This window comes from Onthophagus taurus, chromosome 8 (genome assembly GCF_036711975.1).
Source record: "Onthophagus taurus isolate NC chromosome 8, IU_Otau_3.0, whole genome shotgun sequence".
Taxonomy (NCBI): Eukaryota; Metazoa; Arthropoda; class Insecta; order Coleoptera; family Scarabaeidae; genus Onthophagus; species Onthophagus taurus.
The window spans coordinates 1,116,063-1,134,472 of record NC_091973.1 but is presented as its reverse complement, the minus strand read 5'-3'; the positions used below and the strand labels follow the sequence as shown (position 1 = coordinate 1,134,472).

At 33.0% G+C, this 18,410-nt stretch overlaps 2 protein-coding genes across 2 annotated transcripts; both read right to left on the bottom strand.

Moving 5' to 3' along the window:
• Positions 1–292: 292 nt before the first annotated feature.
• On the bottom strand, positions 293–4,816 carry LOC111414760 (uncharacterized). Its single transcript, XM_071198417.1, has 8 exons — positions 4,732–4,816; positions 2,046–2,111; positions 1,358–1,393; positions 1,193–1,285; positions 805–864; positions 724–750; positions 607–648; positions 293–488 (listed from the first exon to the last, which is right to left on the bottom strand). The coding sequence occupies exons 1-8, from the start codon at positions 4,795–4,797 to the stop codon at positions 420–422; spliced, it is 459 nt and encodes a 152-aa protein (XP_071054518.1). The 5' UTR covers positions 4,798–4,816; the 3' UTR covers positions 293–419.
• A 9,249-nt stretch (positions 4,817–14,065) lies between these two features.
• LOC139431127 (putative nuclease HARBI1) lies at positions 14,066–18,081 on the bottom strand. Its single transcript, XM_071198733.1, has 2 exons — positions 15,771–18,081; positions 14,066–14,877 (listed from the first exon to the last, which is right to left on the bottom strand). The coding sequence occupies exons 1-2, from the start codon at positions 16,275–16,277 to the stop codon at positions 14,071–14,073; spliced, it is 1,314 nt and encodes a 437-aa protein (XP_071054834.1). The 5' UTR covers positions 16,278–18,081; the 3' UTR covers positions 14,066–14,070.
• Positions 18,082–18,410: the final 329 nt, after the last annotated feature.

Sequence of the window (18,410 nt, the reverse complement as noted above, 5' to 3'; positions counted from 1 at the left end):
CTAATATTATCGAATGTTGGTCTTTATGAAGGTTGGTTATAAGGATAACAGTGGGGGGAATCCAAAATGGCACTAGTAAATATTATCAATAGGATGGTGTTTGCGCCGTTGCCTGTTTTGAATGGAGTTAAAGGACATGGATTACCGTCCATTCTGTATAAACACGTACTATTTGCACTACGTGCCATGCAGAACGGTAGGGCTCGAGTAATCTGGCGCATACAGGTCGAACTGGTGTTTAAGTAATTACGTTGTTTTTATGATTTAATATTGGAAATTAATCAGATTTAAACACTTTTAAATTATGTTATATATTTGTTGTTACATAATATTTAAGTTGTTACATTTTGTAATGCGAAATGATTTTTTTTAAGAAATTGTAATAAAGATATAATAGCGAAATTTAATATATAAATTTATTAAAATCCTGTATAAGCGATGTTACCTGTTGCCTTCGTTTTATTCTTTTGCTTCTTGGATTTGGAGTTCTAAAACGATAAACATCCCGGTATTTAATATCGCAAGCATTTAATAAAGAACACAATAGAAATATCGTATCAAGCGATTATGAGCTACTTTAATAAAGCGGGTATTACGCATACTTACACCGTTATCAGGCAATAACTCGAAAGAATCCTGTTTCTTTTTCTATGGAAAAATTAATTTTCACATAACATCGTTTATTACAACGTAAAAAAATTTTAGAAAAAATTGTTCACTTACAGTGCTTGCAGCTGAATTCTGCCCAAACTGTAAATACAATTTGTTAAGTATTCTATTCTTAATAGTTTTGGCGAAATTTACCAAATTTGCTAGCCAGAATCTTACTCTAGACACTGAACTAGATGGGAGTCGTCCTCTATTCTGCAACAACACAACCAACAAAAATTTACTTGCTTATCAAAAAATTTATGAATAATGTGGCAAAATTTTCCGTTCTTCTAAAATTCTTTGATATTATTGGAGCACAATAACAGTATTGTTGTTGCTTCGAATTTCGTACAGTCATACCCGAGATAACACCACTTCGGAGAAATGTAAATTCTTGTGAAAACAATACAATTTTTGATAAATAAAATATGCCACATATTCCAGATTATCTTTAATTACAAAATCTTATAAAAGAATATTTATTAATTTTTGTAGTTAAAAATAAAAAATTTATAAAGTATAAAATTGTAGATTTACTTACATTTTCAATATTAATGGTAAATCTTTCACGATCTTCATCAGATTCTTGATTAAGTTCTCTGTAGAATCGTCCTTCGATGTATGTAGTACGTAACTGTATGTTCATATTTTATATATATATTTTAGAAATGTATGTGGAAAGAATGTTTGTGTTGCGAATACATACCAGTTTAGGGGATGACATGGGAGTGACCTGGTGGACCTAGAAAATAAAGGTGTACCGTTAATTCGTGCGGGAGGATAGTGTTCGCGAAGTGAGTTTCGTGACATTTGCATATTGTGGAAATAGCCGGACTGGACGTAGGTAGTACATTTGGGACCACCATACTCAACTTTATGGCTTTCACACAAACAAGATATATTTGGTAAATAGGCGGCGCAAAATTAATCATACATTTACATTTCTAAATCAAAGCGTCGCCGTCGTATTTACATTTTCGCGTGCTACGGCCATGTTCATTTTCAGTACTATTTAAAATATTTACTTTTCAGTGGCAGTTTTATATTAAATATTTATCAATTTCCATAGCGGCCGGCGCGAAGTCCTAATACTACGGTAATTAATTTTTTTTCCTTTTTCCAAATTTAATCCGAAACAAAAACTGCTTTATTAGCAAATTGAACACCGCCCACGCTCCGAATTAAATTTTTGCTCGAGAGCGCATTTGATTTTATGAATAAAATATCGTCCGCAAACATCCTACTAGCAAAGTGCCCCGCGTTGCATTCCGGGTAATATACAGCCCGTAATATGGGCGCTATTAACTTTGTAAAACGTAAGTGCTTAAAATAACAATGTGCCTCGGCCACTCTCCACTTTACAAAAAGCTAAAAAAGATATTACCCCTACTTACTTCAGCTAATTTTCGCGGATTTGGCAAATTACCACCAACAAAATCTTCTTCATGGTTGATTTCTTCCTGAAATAATTTACATGATAATATTCAGTTATTACGTAATCACTTATATATCTACACCTGAGAGCAAAAAGTTGGTTGCAGAAAATTATGTATAAAAATTACTCAAAAACGAAAAGCAATTTCCAAATTCGGCTTGGTTCATGAAGAACTAGATAATTTTCTCTATAAATCCCCACAATTTTATCTCGATATCTTAAGAATCCGATTTTTCGCGATTTTTTAACATGGATAATTCAAATTTGTTAACTTCAAAATTGAGGGTGACTTCAATAACTTTTTTCTCAAATACGAATAAAGATTTTTTGGTGCAGTTTTTTTCATGCAAAAGCACATACTTCCCTGTATAAATGGCGAGTATTTCATTAAGATATCTTAAGAAACTGATTTTTCGCGAATTTTTAAAAAATATGGAAAAAATTGTTTAATTTAACAACTTTAAAAAATTTCAAAAATTTTTATCTCAAAAACGAATAGAGATTTTTAAATGCGGTTTCGATGATGAAAAAATACATACTTTTCTCTATAAATCCCCACAATTTCATCTCGATATCTTAAGAAACCGATTTTTCGCGATTTTTTAACATGGATAGTTAAAATTTGTTAACTTCAAAATTGAGGATGATTTTAATAACTTTTTTCTCAAATACGAATAGAGATTTTTTGGTGCAGTTTTTTTCATACAAAAGCACATACTTCCCTGTATAAATGGCGAGTATTTCATTAAGATATCTTAAGAAACTGATTTTTCGCGAATTTTTAAAAAATATGGAGAAAATTGTTTAATTTAAAATTAAATAATTTTTATCTCAAAAACAAATAGAGATTTTCAAATGCGGTTTCGATGATGAATAAATACATACTTTTCTCTGTAAATCCCCACAATTTTATTAAGATATCTTAAAAAATCAATAAAAATTTGTTAACTTCAAAATTCTTGTTAATTTCAAAAATTGTTATCTCAAAAACGAGTAGAGATTTTTAAATGCAGTTTCGATCATGAAAAAATACATACTTTCCTCTATAACTCCCCACAATTTCATTAAGATATCGTAAAAAATCAATAAAAATTTGTTAACTCAAAATTCTTGTTAATTTCAAAAATTTTTATCTCAAAAACAAATAGAGATTTTTTGGTCCAGTTTTTTTTCATGCAAAAGCACATACTTAACTGTATAAATGGCGAGTATTTCATTAAGATATCTTAAGAAACTGATTTTTCGCGAATTTTTAAAAAATATGGAAAAAATTGTTTAGTTTAAAATTAAATAATTTTTATCTCAAAAACAAATAGAGATTTTCAAATGCGGTTTCGATGATGAAAAAATACATACTTTTCTCTATAAATCCCTACAATTTCATCTCGATATCTTAAGAAACCGATTTTTAGCGATTTTTTAACATGGATAGTTAAAATTTGTTAACTTCAAAATTGAGGATGATTTTAATAACTTTTTTCTCAAATACGAATAGAGATTTTTTGGTGCAGTTTTTTTCATACAAAAGCACATACTTCCCTGTATAAATGGCGAGTATTTCATTAAGATATCTTAAGAAACTGATTTTTCGCGAATTTTTAAAAAATATGGAGAAAATTGTTTAATTTAAAATTAAATAATTTTTATCTCAAAAACAAATAGAGATTTTCAAATGCGGTTTCGATGATGAAAAAATACATACTTTTCTCTATAAATCCCCACAATTTTATTAAGATATCTTAAAAAATCAATAAAAATTATTAACTCAAAATTCTTGTTAATTTCAAAAATTATCTCAAAAACGAGTAGAGATTCTTAAATGCAGTTTCGATCATGAAAAAATACATACTTTTCTCTATAAATCCCCACAATTTTATTAAGATATCTTAAAAAATCAATAAAAATTTGTTAACTCAAAATTCTTGTTAATTTCAAAAATTTTTATCTCAAAAACAAATAGAGATTTTTTGGTCCAGTTTTTTTTCATGCAAAAGGACATATTTAACTGTATAAATGGCGAGTATTTCATTAAGATATCTTAAGAAACTGATTTTTCGCGAATTTTTAAAAAATATGGAAAAAATTGTTTAATTTAACAACTTTAAAAAACTTCAAAAATTTTTATCTCAAAAACGAATAGAGATTTTTAAATGCGGTTTCGATGATGAAAAATACATACTTTTCTCTATAAATCCCCACAATTTCATCTCGATATCTTAAGAAACCGATTTTTCGCGATTTTTTAACATGGATAGTTAAAATTTGTTAACTTCAAAATTGAGGGTGACTTTAATAACTTTTTTCTCAAATACGAATAGAGATTTTTTGGTGCAGTTTTTTTCATGCAAAAGCACATACTTCCCTGTATAAATGGCGAGTATTTCATTAAGATATCTTAAGAAACTGATTTTTCGCGAATTTTTAAAAAATATGGAAAAAATTGTTTAGTTTAAAATTAAATAATTTTTATCTCAAAAACAAATAGAGATTTTCAAATGCGGTTTCGATGATGAATAAATACATACTTTTCTCTGTAAATCCCCACAATTTTATTAAGATATCTTAAAAAATCAATAAAAATTATTAACTCAAAATTGTTAAGAAACCGATTTTTTTTAATTCTCAGATGCAGATATAATTATTACCGTTGAAGAAGCTGCTGTCATTGGTTCATTTATAGTTACATAAGTTGTTACGTTGGTGTAAGACATGTTTTAATGAATGATAAACTAAAACAAAAAGATTAATAAAAAGTTAAAATAGACGTTGAAGATATTTTGTTACAATAATAGAGGTAATTTAATATTAAAAGTTGGTTATCATTTTGAAATTCTATATGGACTATTCAACTTAATAAATAGAAATATCAATTTGAAAAGGAGGTTTATACTAATATATATTTGAGGAGGTCGTCCGGTGCTAATTATGAGTAAAAACTACTCGGACTTCATATATATGAAACTGTGGGATGGAAAAATAATTGGTCAAAGCAGGATCGGGTTGGTTTTTAATAACGAATATGAAGCCGGATTACTTTCCGCTAATTTCCAGAAATACCGTCGCCGGCGATTCAGTTTTAGGCATTTAGCAGCGTATTCCACTTGATTAAAAAAGGCAGCGGACGCGTCGAACGCATGAAAGGACGCAATGATTGCGAACATTGAGAGCAGATTAAAATTTTAAAATCGTAAACATCAAAAGAAAGATTAGACGTGCGCACAAAGGACTTTGCGGGCACGATATTGTGTACTGTTATTGGCTTTTTGCCACACAGTCGAACGGCCCTTTTTGTTGAAACGATTTGATTTTTACAATAAAAAAAATAAACTCACACCGATTTGAAAATCTCACTTTTGTGCACCAATTTTTCGATCATTCATCAATTAACACACCTAAGGAAGCACTAATCACCGATTGAATTTGACCACTACCTTTTATAACCTTTTCCACCGGCGGTCAATGGTTCAATATGGTGGGGGAACGTTTGATAACGTTTTATGATTTAACTGGTCTTTAAGGAACACGTGAAATTTGAATAATTAATACTACTTAACTACGTGAAAATATTCTTCATATTAATCATAACATTTTTAAATTAGAATCTAATTTAGAAAAATTATAAACTTATATTAATTATACACTCAAAAACATAATTTAATAAAAAAGAAAATGTAAACTATTCAAAAAATTAGTTTTGTTATTCCCACTATGAAATGTCTTAAATTCAAGGAAATTTGCATCCTAATTCGATTAGCATTGCTGTTGATTCATAGAAATGACATTCATCTACATTGTAGATGATATAAATAATAAATATTCTACAGTAGTCAGTTGTTGTAGTATATGTAAGTCTGTGAAGTGTATTAACAACTAAATTTGTAAGATACTATAGCGTATGTTTGGAAACTGATACAAAAGATGAAACTATATTTAAGGAATTAAAAATTTTTTGAAGCAAAAGCTATTCCTTTTTGTAATATCATCTGCGTTGCTACTGATGGTCCTCCGGCAATGCTAGGACGCCATCTTAACAGTACATTGTGTCATTCATCGACAACATTTAGTAGCAAAAAATCTTACATCGCTCACTGAATTATGTGATTACAGCAGTTAATAAAATCAAAAAGAATGCCTTAAATGAGAGATTATTTGCTCAACTTTGCCTGGAGAATGATGAAGGTTACAATCGTTTGCTACTTAACACGATGGTTGTCTAGAAGTGCACGTTTGAATAGATTTTACTCACTTTTTGATTAAGTTTTAGAATTCTTTGAAACTGAAGACAATGATCTGCGACTTAATTTATTTCATTCAAGAAATGATATGTTTGCCAAATTTAACGAAATCAATTTGAAGCTGCAAGGCGATCAGTTGAATTTAATAAAAACAAAAAGTGTAATATCTGCATTCGTAAAAAAACTTTTTTTCTATAAAGAAAAGTTGGGAAGAGGAGAATTCTCTTAATTTCCAAAACTTTTTAGCTACACAATCGTGATGTTGATTTGCTTTGTATATTGTCAGCACTTCACTTAGATTTCAAAAAAAGATTTGAAGACATTCTTCATTTGGTTATTCCCGATTGGGTGTTGGACCCTTTTACATACAAATAATAATAATAATAATAATAATAAACGCCTTTATTAGAAAATAAGCTTAATTGTACAAAAAAAAACATACAAAAGAAAATAGGCGAGTTCCAGCTTGTACTAGTTAGTACAGCTGCTCTAACTAACCTAAAAAACAAAAAAAGAAAAACATGACTCGGCCAAAAATTACAAAGCAACAACTAGATACAACAACAAGATTGCAAAACATTTGCCTCCATGTAGACATTGTTCAAGAAAACAAGAATATTTCTGTGTAAATTTAAATCTTCGTAGTGAGAACCCCTTGCAATTATCGTCCACCTCATTATATTTCGAAGTTATTTGAAATATGTATGATCTCTGAAACAAAGACAAACGATAGAAGGGTGGCGACAGTCTTCCGCGAAATCGCGTATTTATTCGGTGGACATCATTTCAGAAAGTTATCAGTTGGTAGAGATACTGTGGTTCCTTGCAGTTTATAATTTTATGGTTCACTTTCCTACGATGATACATATTTAGCCATCCCGCATCCTTCAGTTTATAAGATATTGTGTTATATTTTCTAATTCCATATATATACCGAAGACACGAATTTTGCACTCGTTGAATACGTGTTACATCGCTAACGTCAATGCACGGATGGTAGACCTCAGCACAATAAGTGAATTGAGCCAAAACAGAGGCTTCGCACAACACCGTTTTCAGATGAATACCAAGGTAGTGTCGATGAGGAAACAACATCCTCAGATGATAATAAGCCCTGGATATACAGTTGGAGACATGCTTCGTATAGCGAAAACTGTTGTCCATAATCATACCCAAATTCTTTACCTCACTAACCAAAGGAATGTTACAACCATCAATTTGCAAATCAATACTTTCCCGAAAACCATTACATATAGCGGAATTTCCAAAAAGTATAGCATTGGATTTACTCGGATTAAGATGTAGACCGTATTCCCGAGCCACTTTATGAATGTAATCAAGGTCTTTTTGCATATTCGTAATACCCAACGCGAAGTCGCGTGGATCAAAGGAAACATACATCTGCCAGTCATCCGCATACATATGGTACTCACAATGATTTAACCCCCTAACGATTTGAAATGTATATAAAGAAAATAGAATAGGCCCTAAATCCGGACAATATTAATTTGTTTTTTTCTGAAGCTATTGGTGATGTTGTTGTTGAACCTGACGCTGATTTATTACATTTTTATGATAGATATAGATTAAATCCTGAAGGTACTACCTTTACTTTCAGTGACGTCTCTGTGGAATTTGTTGAGCGAATGTTACTTTCATTTAAGTCCACTAGTGTTGGTTCTGATGGAATTTCCCTGGATATGGTTAGGTTGTGCTGTCCTCGTATTTTGAATGTTCTTTGCCATATAATTAATTTCTGCTTGAAAGAGTCAGTTTACCCGAGTGCGTGGAAGTTTGGTTTGGTGACTCCTGTTCCTAAAGCCAATCCAGTTAAGGAGTTTAAAGATCTGAGGCCCATTACCATCCTCCCGGTTCTTTCCAAAGTGTTGGAGAGGATTATGGCGGAACAACTACAATCCTTTTTAAATTCTAATCATATTTTACCTCAGAAACAATCTGGCTTTAGGCGACAGTATAGCTGTGCCACGGCACTTCTTGATCTGACAGATGACGTTTTTAGAGCTCTGGATGGGGGAAGATCTACTGTACTTGTGCTTCTTGATTTCAGCAAGGCATTTGATATTTTGAATCATAACCTTTTGTTGGCTATTCTGAGGTTTATTGGTGTTTCTGATTGTGCTGTTTCCTTGTTTCGGAGCTATCTTTCTAACAGGATGCAATCGGTTAAGGTTAAATCCGTTTGTTCTGATCCTTCTACAATTGTAGCAGGTGTACCGCAAGGTTCTATTTTGGGTCCACTTTTATTTAGTATATTCACCAGCAATTTATTTTCAAAATTAACCTTATGTTCCTATCACTTATATGCGGATGATACACAGCTTTATTTCGACCTCATACCTGATGAGTTGCCACATGCATGTGACAGAATTACTGAGGAATTGGGTCACTTATGTGTGGAGATACAAAGGCATGCTCTTGTGATCAATCCTGACAAGACCCAATGCATCTTATTTACTAAAAAGGGTAACTTATCTGTTAATAATAATGACATTAACATTAGTATGCTAGGGGAGCAATTAAGAGTGGTGGACTCGGTCAAGAGTTTGGGTGTTGTCATTGATGATAGGCTTACTTTTGGTGATCACATTAGGTTGATATGTAGGCGCGCGTAAGCCTCTATTTTAGTAAAATGTTTTTGTCGATAAAGCTCAAACGCCTTCTCTGTGATGCTCTAGTTTTGTCTCACTTTAATTATTGTAACGTTGTATTTGGTCCATGTCTATCTTTTGAGAGTTTGCGAAGAATTCAGGTCGTGCAGAATTCGTGTCTTCGCTTTATTTATAAATTGAGGAGAGGTGATCACGTCTCACAAGCTCTTCAGAATTGTGGTTGGCTGAATATGCGACAGAGATTTGTTTTTCATTACTTGTCTTTTATTCATGGGATTATTATTTCTGGTAAACCTCCTTATCTTTCTCGCAAGATTACCTTCAGAACTGATGTACACAATTTGAATCTTAGGCATGGATTTTCTATTACAGTTCCGCTGCATAGATCGTCAAAATTTCAGTGCTCGTTTTCCTATCAAGTAGCTCGTTTTTGGTATGCGATTCCCAGTTCTGCGAGGTGTGCCCGCTCGGTTCAGTTGTTTAGATCTATTGTTTTGCGCGAGAGGGTGTTTGATCGGTTTTTGTGATAACTGATATAGTGTTGCTTTTGATTCTTTTGGTAATTTAATAATCCTAACTACTTGTTTTTATTTTTATTATCTCATTTTCATTGATACTGCTCAGTTTTGATTTGATTTAACTTTTATTTTATTTTCTGCTGCTGTTCTCATTAGGTGCAAGTAAAATCAGTGGCATTGTTTTGCCTTTTCTGCCCTTGCACCCTTTGAGCTATAATTTAAGTTTAATATTATTGTACTTTTCCTTATTATTGTATTTTGTTTTTTCTAATTTGGCTCAATAAATTTTGATTTAATTTAAATTATTATTTAAAATAGTACCTTGTGGTACACCCTTGCTCAAACAGCGAAATTCAGACAAAGCATCACCGATTCTAACCGACTGATGCCTATTACTTAAATAATTTTCAATTAAGTTTAAAGCGGATTCACTGAAGCCAATATACTTTAACAATTCCACAAGCAAGTCATGACAAACACTATCAAAAGCTCTACTAAAATCCAACAAGACTACCAACGTACATAATCCTTTATCTCGAGCCTATAAAATATCATTAGTTACCTTGAGAAGAGCAGTACCGCAGCTATGGTTTCTACGAAAACCAGATTGATGCTTCGGTAAAATATTATTAAGTTGAACAAATTGATGCAACTGATTAAACATAATTCTTTCCAGAACTTTAGATAAAATTGGCAATATGCTAATCTTTAGGCTCAGATGGGTCATGTTTTTTTGGGATAGGAACCACAATTGACAACTTCCAACAGTCAGGTACATCCGAAGTTTCAATGCAAACATTGAGTAATAATCAACTAGCTCTGTGTTTCATTCATTAGCAACTTATCGAGCTAAGTACAAACGAAGAATTAAAACCAATGTTTGTTGACGGATATGAAAAATGTTGGTTACAAAAACAGATATCAACTTTATATCCCGAAGTATAGGACACTGCGGAAAAGTTTTTAATAGCTTTTTCGTCTTCATAGTTAATGGAACGTAGATTTAGTGCGGTTATGAACCTGATTACGAAAAAAAGAAACCGACTTGATGTTAGTGCTCGTGGTGACTTGCGGTTATTGCTTACAAATATAGAGCCAAACATAAACAATTTGATCACAACTCATCAGGCTCAGCCATCACATTAAAAATGTTTTTACGACCACTGCATTCCGGTAAAAACAGTTTTAGTAGCACGGCACTGACTAGGGGGTCTACAATCACTCTTTGGCTCAAAAAGGGGTGCGTAGCCATAATAAGTTTGGGAACCACTGATCTACAATTTTCTATTAAATGAAATAGTCAGTTTTTAATTAGTTCTTATTATGACCTTGTACTTGAGCAACTGATGCAATTCCGAAGGTAAACACTCGTAACTTATGACACACCTGAACAAGATGCGTCCAATTAAACTTTTCCAAAGTTATTCGCCCATGTTTATCTTTTGTTACAGACATTTCATGTAATTTCCGTAAAGTTAAATCCCATCGATTTTTCAACATGTATATAAAATATTTATCGCTTAATTAATTTGATTTATTGATTGGAATAGGTGGCAAATATGGGGGAATATAGACAACCAAATTAACCAATCATGCATTTCATCAATCAATCGTAAAAGTTTATGATATAATAAGATTTCGATTTAAGTGTGAAAATTTCATATCGCGAGGTAAAAATAAAATTGGTCGAAATAAATTGGCGTTATTTTTTATTCTTTGCAATATTTTTAACGATACAAAAAATTGCGGATTTAGCGATTTAATGTCCCTGAAAATGCAACGACTCGTTTTTGGCTGTCGCCAATTTAAATCACCTTTTTATCGAGCAAAATAAACTCGAATCGTTTATTTTTATACTTTAACCGAAAAGTGTAAAAAAAATATTTTTTTTTAATATTAATTGCCACCACCCACGTTTTACTAACAACCGCTCCTTTTTACACTTGGTGCTCTGTTTTAAATCAAACGTCCTCTAAAATGATGTATCGCAAGTGGGGTAGACCTATTTAAGGCCCTTGAAGGGAGGAGTATTTTTGGGGGAGGGTGAGCCCCTTCTGTCATCTCTGCGTCAGAAGATGTCTCCCTAGAGATACGAATCGACGGGCTTCGCCAATTTGGACGTTTTAATATCAAAAAAAAAGTTTGAATTACTCACCCCAAAGCTATATTAGATGAAAATTTTATTTCCTTTCATAATTATCATTAATTTACTTTTTTTAATTATAACTTAACCAATTTTCACATTTCTAGCTTTTCCCATATTCTAAAATCTTTAAATTTTCTGAAAAACAATCTCTTTAATTTTATTAATTTGTTTTAACTTTGCAAATAATCTAAAGGTCTTTTCAATCAATTAGTACCATTTTGACACACACCAATCAACTTTTTCTACTTCTTGGTATCTTTGGAACACTTTCAAAAAACATCTAATTCAATTTTTTTTATTCTTTCACCCTCGTTAAGTAGTCCAGAGATGTTTTTAGTCGATTGGAACCACGTTTATTTGAATAATTTTTACTCTTAATTCCATTTTCTGCTTTCATCGTGACAGAGTTCCGCTTTTCCGCTTGTTGCTTTAACCTGTCATAAATTTTATAACAACAGGTCCGTATTAACCTTTTTTATTTTCGAGCTGTTCCGTTTCTGTTTTTCCCAGGTCTATTCGAATAAAGCATTAAAATCTTGGAATAAATAAGAAATTAACGTTTGTTGTAAAACTGCTAAATTCACACGTTTTAGCCATTCTTAAACCTTGTTCGGGTCGATAACTTTCTTATATGAGTAGGAAAAAACTCTAGAACCATATCTATCTTATTGAAAATTTTCTGCTCTTTCTAATGGTGTCTTTTAATAACAATTATACACTTTAATTTAACAACAATTATTAATTAAAGTTATACGGGATGGTCAGAAATGTGCGTCAAATTTCCGTATCTCAAAAAGTTTATTTTTTTAAATGGCAACTCTACTTTTTCTCTCACCACCGTATTATATGCTGAAAAATCAGGAGACTTTGTGATTACATCCCATACTAGTAGAGTTACTAGTAAACATACTAGTAGACTTTAAATTTAGTTACTTTACTGTAGACATTAAAATGCGCACACCCAATATCCGCAAAAGATTTGAGGAAACCTTAACTGGAAAGACATGTTTAAATTTTTTGGTTTTGACCCAACTCAATTCCAATGGCAGTTATTCCAACAAGATGGCGCGCCACCACACCTCAAGAAGCTACTAAATCAGTTTTTGACAAACAGGGAATTGTTAAAAATTATTGGTTACCATAGTTACTCATTCTATTTTCATTCTATTTTTATTATTTATTTAAATTTGAAATAATTAAAGTTTAAACTAATTTTTCTCGAAAATTTTCTTATGTAACCAATATTAATATTGAATGTACTATACTCTGTTTTTAAACCAGGAGGAGTATTTTAAATTTGTCACCAGATTGACCTTGCACGTGATTGGTTGAATGCGAGGAAGGTTCACACAATTCTACAGTTTCGTGTCATTATTGTATATTTTGTGTTCTTAAACCCTTTTTTATTATATTTTGAAATAAATACACTCATAACTTCAATGTTAATTTGTATGTATAATGTTGACGATAACAAACGAAAATAAATACAATAATAAGTAAATAAATAAATAATAATTGTTAATTTAAATTTACCGCCAAAATATCTAGTGATATTTTCTGGTGATTTTTTCCAGTGTAAATCTGACTTTCGCGTTTACTCCTCCTGGTTTAAAAACAGAGTATAGTTCTAGTGCAAGTGTTAGTTCTAGTTTTAATTGTTTTTCAGCGCTAAGTTGTATATTTTTAAGTTTCGGGTTTAGCCCTGTGTCTTCAGACGCTGAATGTTAAAGGGCCCATACACCTGCGAACAAATTGCACAACAGAGGCTGTTGTGCAAAAATTGTATGGTGTATGGTGTTGTTCAACGTGATGCGCAACAAGTTGTAGAAATTCAAAATTGTTTGAAATTAATTGCGCAACGGATGACGTTGTGCATCTATTGCATCATATATGGGTCCTGGCTCGAGAGGTTGTACAGTTAAGGGCAGGTTTGGACAAGTTCCGCATACGCCACACACTAGTAGTACTGATAATTTTAAAATGGCGAACTTTATAAACAACAAAGACTTTTGGAGCGAATTTATTAATCTATATCGCCAGTTGCCAGAAGTGTGGAAAGTGAAGAGTGATGTGTACAAAAATAGAAACAAGAAGAACGCCGCTTATGAAAAACTAAAATAGAAAGAAAATAGAAAATAAGAAAATAAAAGAAGAAAATAAATGTTTTGCGTACTGCGTATCGGAGGGAATTGAAAAAAGTAGTGGCGAGCTATAGATCTGGCACAGGCACCGAAAATCTTTATGAACCAAGTTTATGGTATTTTAAAGAATTAGATTTCCTCAGAGACCAAGAAAGTCAATTACCAGGGACTTCTACCATGGACGAGCCCCAAGAGACTGAAAATGAAGGCAGGGTAAGTAATCAAATCAGTTATTATTTAAATGCTGTTATTATTTTGAAATAATTTATTTAAAAAGTAATATATTTTTAAACACAACTGTGAAAAACTTATAGTTAAGATATAATGTTGTCCTGCCACGGAACAGCTCCAACAGTATTAAAGTAATTACAAAACTGTGCTCTTACTTCTTTTGCTGTTGTTGTACTGTTTCTCCCTTGAAGTGGTTGTAGTGTTTGTAACGTAGGATCTGCTCTCCAATCAGCATTTGTAAACTCTCCGGTATTTATATTTTCAACATCTATGCCGCCTTGGAAGTAACACTCTACATTTTTATGTCGTAAAAAGTTGTGCAAATAGCAACATGCTAATGTTATAGTAACAGCTTTTTCTGGACATAGATTAATTTGACTTAACAGAATTCTAAATCGAGAAGCTAGTATCTCAAATGCATTTTCAATAATCCGACGGCTGCGTGACACCCTGTAGTTATAAATTTTTTCTTCCTTGGTGAGGTTTCTCTTGCTGAATGGTTTCATTAAATTCTCCAGAAGTGGGAAAGCGTCATCCCCTACGAAAACATAAGGCACTTTGGTATTAGTTAAAGGCAAATTTTCCGGTTCAGGAAGGCCCAAGTTCTTTTCTACAAGTTTTTTATAGAAGAAGGTATTTGAAAACACCTCTGCATCAGAAACACGTCCATTAGCGCCCACATCAACTATCAAGAATTCATAGTTTGCATTTACAATTCCCATTAAAACAATACTAAATGAATGCTTATAGTTGAAGTAATAGGAGCCTGTTCCGGGGGGTTTAAATATGTGTATATGTTTACCGTCTATTGCCCCTAAGCAAAGAGGAAAATTCCACTTCGTTTCAAAATTTTTACTTACAGCTCTCCACTCATTTTCACTTTGTGGTAGCTGAAAGAAACATATCGTTAGTGTCATTTATAGAATTGCATCTTGAATCATGCACAATTGAAGAGCCCACCGCAAAAAAGACGAAAGATTTCTTGAAATTCCGCCTTTTTGCAGTGGACTCTTCAATTATTATTTATAGAATTGTTTAATAAAGAAAAGTAGGAATATTATAAACCCATTTTGGCCTTTTATAGGATTCTTCTCGGGACGATGGTAACCCAGAAGCAAATGCAGCAGAAGAGGAAAATCCAGATACTTCTCAAGAAATAGAAATGCTGGAAGCTGCCACAGGACGTAGAGCTCCAAAACGAAAAGGGACAACCGAGGAATCTCAGACCCGAAATTAATTATTAAGAATGGCTTGCCAACATCTGCGTGCTTCCAACAATGAGGTAGACATTCTAGCGAAAAGTTGGGCACTGGAGCTAGTGAAAATGTCGCCCGAGCAGCAAATTTACGCGAAAAAGGCCATTAGCGACATCTTATATGAAGGGCGTTTAGGAACCCTTCACAGAAATTCTGTAACAATAAATGGGCCAAACTCACGTCTACTTTCATACGGATATTCACCTCATACAAGTAATAGTAGTCTATCTCAATCATACCCTCCATCTGCAGTACAAATCACCACTCTAGAGAACAGACCACAACATTCTTCACCCATCACATTCAAATAATACAAAAACTCATTACTCCCCAGCTCCGGTACAGATAGGCAGACCAGAAGACCCATATCCAGACCCAGATTTTATTTAAATATATTGTAGTAGGAGAAAGTTGCCCAACAGTCAAATAACTTCAGTTTTTCAGGTTTTATATTACTTTGTTTATTTTTAGTTCATATTATTTGTGTTGTTATTTTAATGAACGTTAATAAAGTAATAATTACTTACCTTTATATATTTCTTCAAAACCTTTATGATTGCGTCACAGGTCTCTATAATAATCTTTCTAAGTGTTTGAGCAGCTATTGCTGTTTCGAACTTTAAACCCTCATAAGTAAGCCCAGAAGTAAGGTATCGTAAAGTTGCAAATAACCTTTGCTTGGGTGATATTGCTTCTCTCATTATAGTATGTTGTTTTTCTATAAGTGATGTTATCATTACCAATAATTCGCCAAAAGTAGTGGGGTCCATTCGTAAATAATTTTTGTAATCTAGTGGTGAACTCAATTGAAGTTCCTTGAGGAGATTTGCGTGGCTAAAAAGGGATCTTTTCTTCAACCACTCTTTCATCCATACTCTCCTCTTCCTCCTTCTTTTTTTAATACCAACATCCTCGGAGGTTATAGCAATTATTATAGCTAAACAGGCCGCTTCGTCAGATGGCATGTTTCCGTATGAACGCAACACATACAACTGAGGTTTGCCTAAAATAGCGCACAGTGTATGGCTAACCATGTTTGTACAACACTTTGTTGCGCAACATCAGGTTGCCCAATATGTATGCAGGTGTATGGGGCCTATTAGGTAAGGTTAGTTTTGTTTACAAACATTAATTATACCATGAAGTTTTCTTTGGCAATTAGTAATGGCAATTATAGCGTGAAGTTTTCTTTTGTAATGTCAATTATAGCGTGAAGGAATGTGAGGTAAGGTTAGTTTTGTTTACAAACATTAATTATACCATGAAGTATTCTTTGGCAATTAGTAATGGCAATTATAGCGTGAAGTTTTCTTTTGTAATATCAATTATAGCGTGAAGGAATGTGAGGTAAGGTTAGTTTTGTTTACAAACATTAATTATACCTTGAAGTTTTCTTTGGCAATTATACTCTGCTTTTAAACCAGGAGGAGTATTTTAAATTTGTCACCAGATTGACCTTGCACGTGATTGGTTGAATGCGAGGAAGGTTCACACACAGGCAATTTTGAATTTGAAGGTTAGGTTATTGACAATTCGACAGTTTCGTGTCATTATTGTAAATTTTGTGTTCTTAAACCCTTCTTTATTATATTTTAAAATAAATACACTCATAACTTCAATGTTAATTTGTATGTTTAGTGTTGACGATAACAAACGAAAATAAATACAATAATAAGTAAATAAATAAATAATAATAATTATTAATTTAAATTTACCGCCAAAATATCTAGTGATATTTTCTGGTGATTTTTCCTAGTGTAAATCTGACTTTCGCGTTTACTCCTCCTGGTTTAAAAACAGAGTATAGATTCAGAAAAAAATCTTCTTTTGTATTCCGTATTATACATCACTAGAAAGAGCTGGAAATTTCCCATAAGATAGATATGGTTCTAGAGTTTTCTCCTGCTCATATAAGAAAGTTGTTTAGAGGAAGAGTACTTAAGCGTTTCTGCGTGTAGGGATGGACATTAAGGGTGATTTAAGCATGACGCCGATAGATATTGACCGACGAAAGCTCGGATTAAGATAGCTGAAGGAGCGCCCTTTCTGACTGTGATAACAGTTTTTTAAAATTCGGTTTCGTAACAATTGCACAAGGTCTTGAAGTTTGGTAATTTTGAGCTATTTTAAGTACAGCGCAGTGTTCTTCATTTTTTATTGATCTTAATATCAACTTATCGGCAGACGAAAACCCGATTTTAGATAGAGAAAGATTTAAGCTTTCAAGTGGTGCATTTAGTTTTTCGCTATCCCTAATTATAAGGAAGATAGGAAGAACTTTTAGCGAAAAAAAAAAATTGATTGGAATAGTTTTATTTATATATCCTTATATGGTTGAAGGAAAGTACTTAGTTTGGATGGGAATCATGGAATCAATCGTTGAGAAAACGGGACGAGAGGTCTTTTGCCGACGTGTGCACATAGTGATGTGGAGTCGTATGGGAATAAAGAGGCCATGGGAATCTCTAAGTTCGTCCGAGCTAACGTCTGACTGTATAAATATCGAATATCTGGAAGATTAGGACACTAATCGTTTGTAGTGCGTTGCAGTGGTCTCATTTACCATGTTAGGCTGGGGTTCTATGCGGAGGAAAGGGTGTACGATGGTCGGATCGTCCGATATATCCGTTTTTGTGACACATATGGATGGTAAAATGAGATTGTGTACAGCTCGTCGAGAAAATGTCCGGCGCGGTGCGGACGGAATTTACATTAGACGTTAGGCGCTCCGCGCGTAATTTATTAAACAAACAACGCGCCGTCGCAGGACAAATACTTTGCGTGTCAGTGCAAATATTAATATTATTCGGATTCGTTTTCCTCCGGTTCTGCGTCGGCACGCGAACGGACTGAGCGCCGTTTCTTCGCCTTCTCCTTCGCCTTCGTCCCAGACGCTGGCCTATCGAAGACGGCATTCCATTCCTATTAGTATATACGACACCATACGCCTCCTATTTTTTCACTTTGCCTCACATCCTGATTACGTCCCACCGTAACCGGCCGGCTTAATACGACACTTTTAATTTTACTATCAAAAATCTCATCAACCACACTTAGAGAATACTCATTCTCTCATTCTCATCAACAATCCCACTATTTCTCGGGACTCGAGTGCCTTTTCAATTCAACTTCACTAGAGGAAGGGATTATGCATCGATGGGTTGCTA

Bases quoted from the DNA above. Each gene is read 5' to 3' on its own strand.
- LOC139431127 (XM_071198733.1), bottom strand. From the start codon at position 16,277: ATGGTTAGCCATACACTGTGCGCTATTTTAGGCAAACCTCAGTTGTAT. The intron at 14,878-15,770 runs GTAAGTAATTAT...TGTTTCTTTCAG, and splicing joins TTTTGAAGAAATATATAAAG to CTACCACAAAGTGAAAATGA.
- LOC111414760 (XM_071198417.1), bottom strand. From the start codon at position 4,797: ATGTCTTACACCAACGTAACAACTTATGTAACTATAAATGAACCAATG. The intron at 2,112-4,731 runs GTAATAATTATA...AAATTATTTCAG, and splicing joins TGACAGCAGCTTCTTCAACG to GAAGAAATCAACCATGAAGA. The intron at 1,286-1,357 runs GTATGTATTCGC...ATGAACATACAG, and splicing joins CCATGTCATCCCCTAAACTG to TTACGTACTACATACATCGA.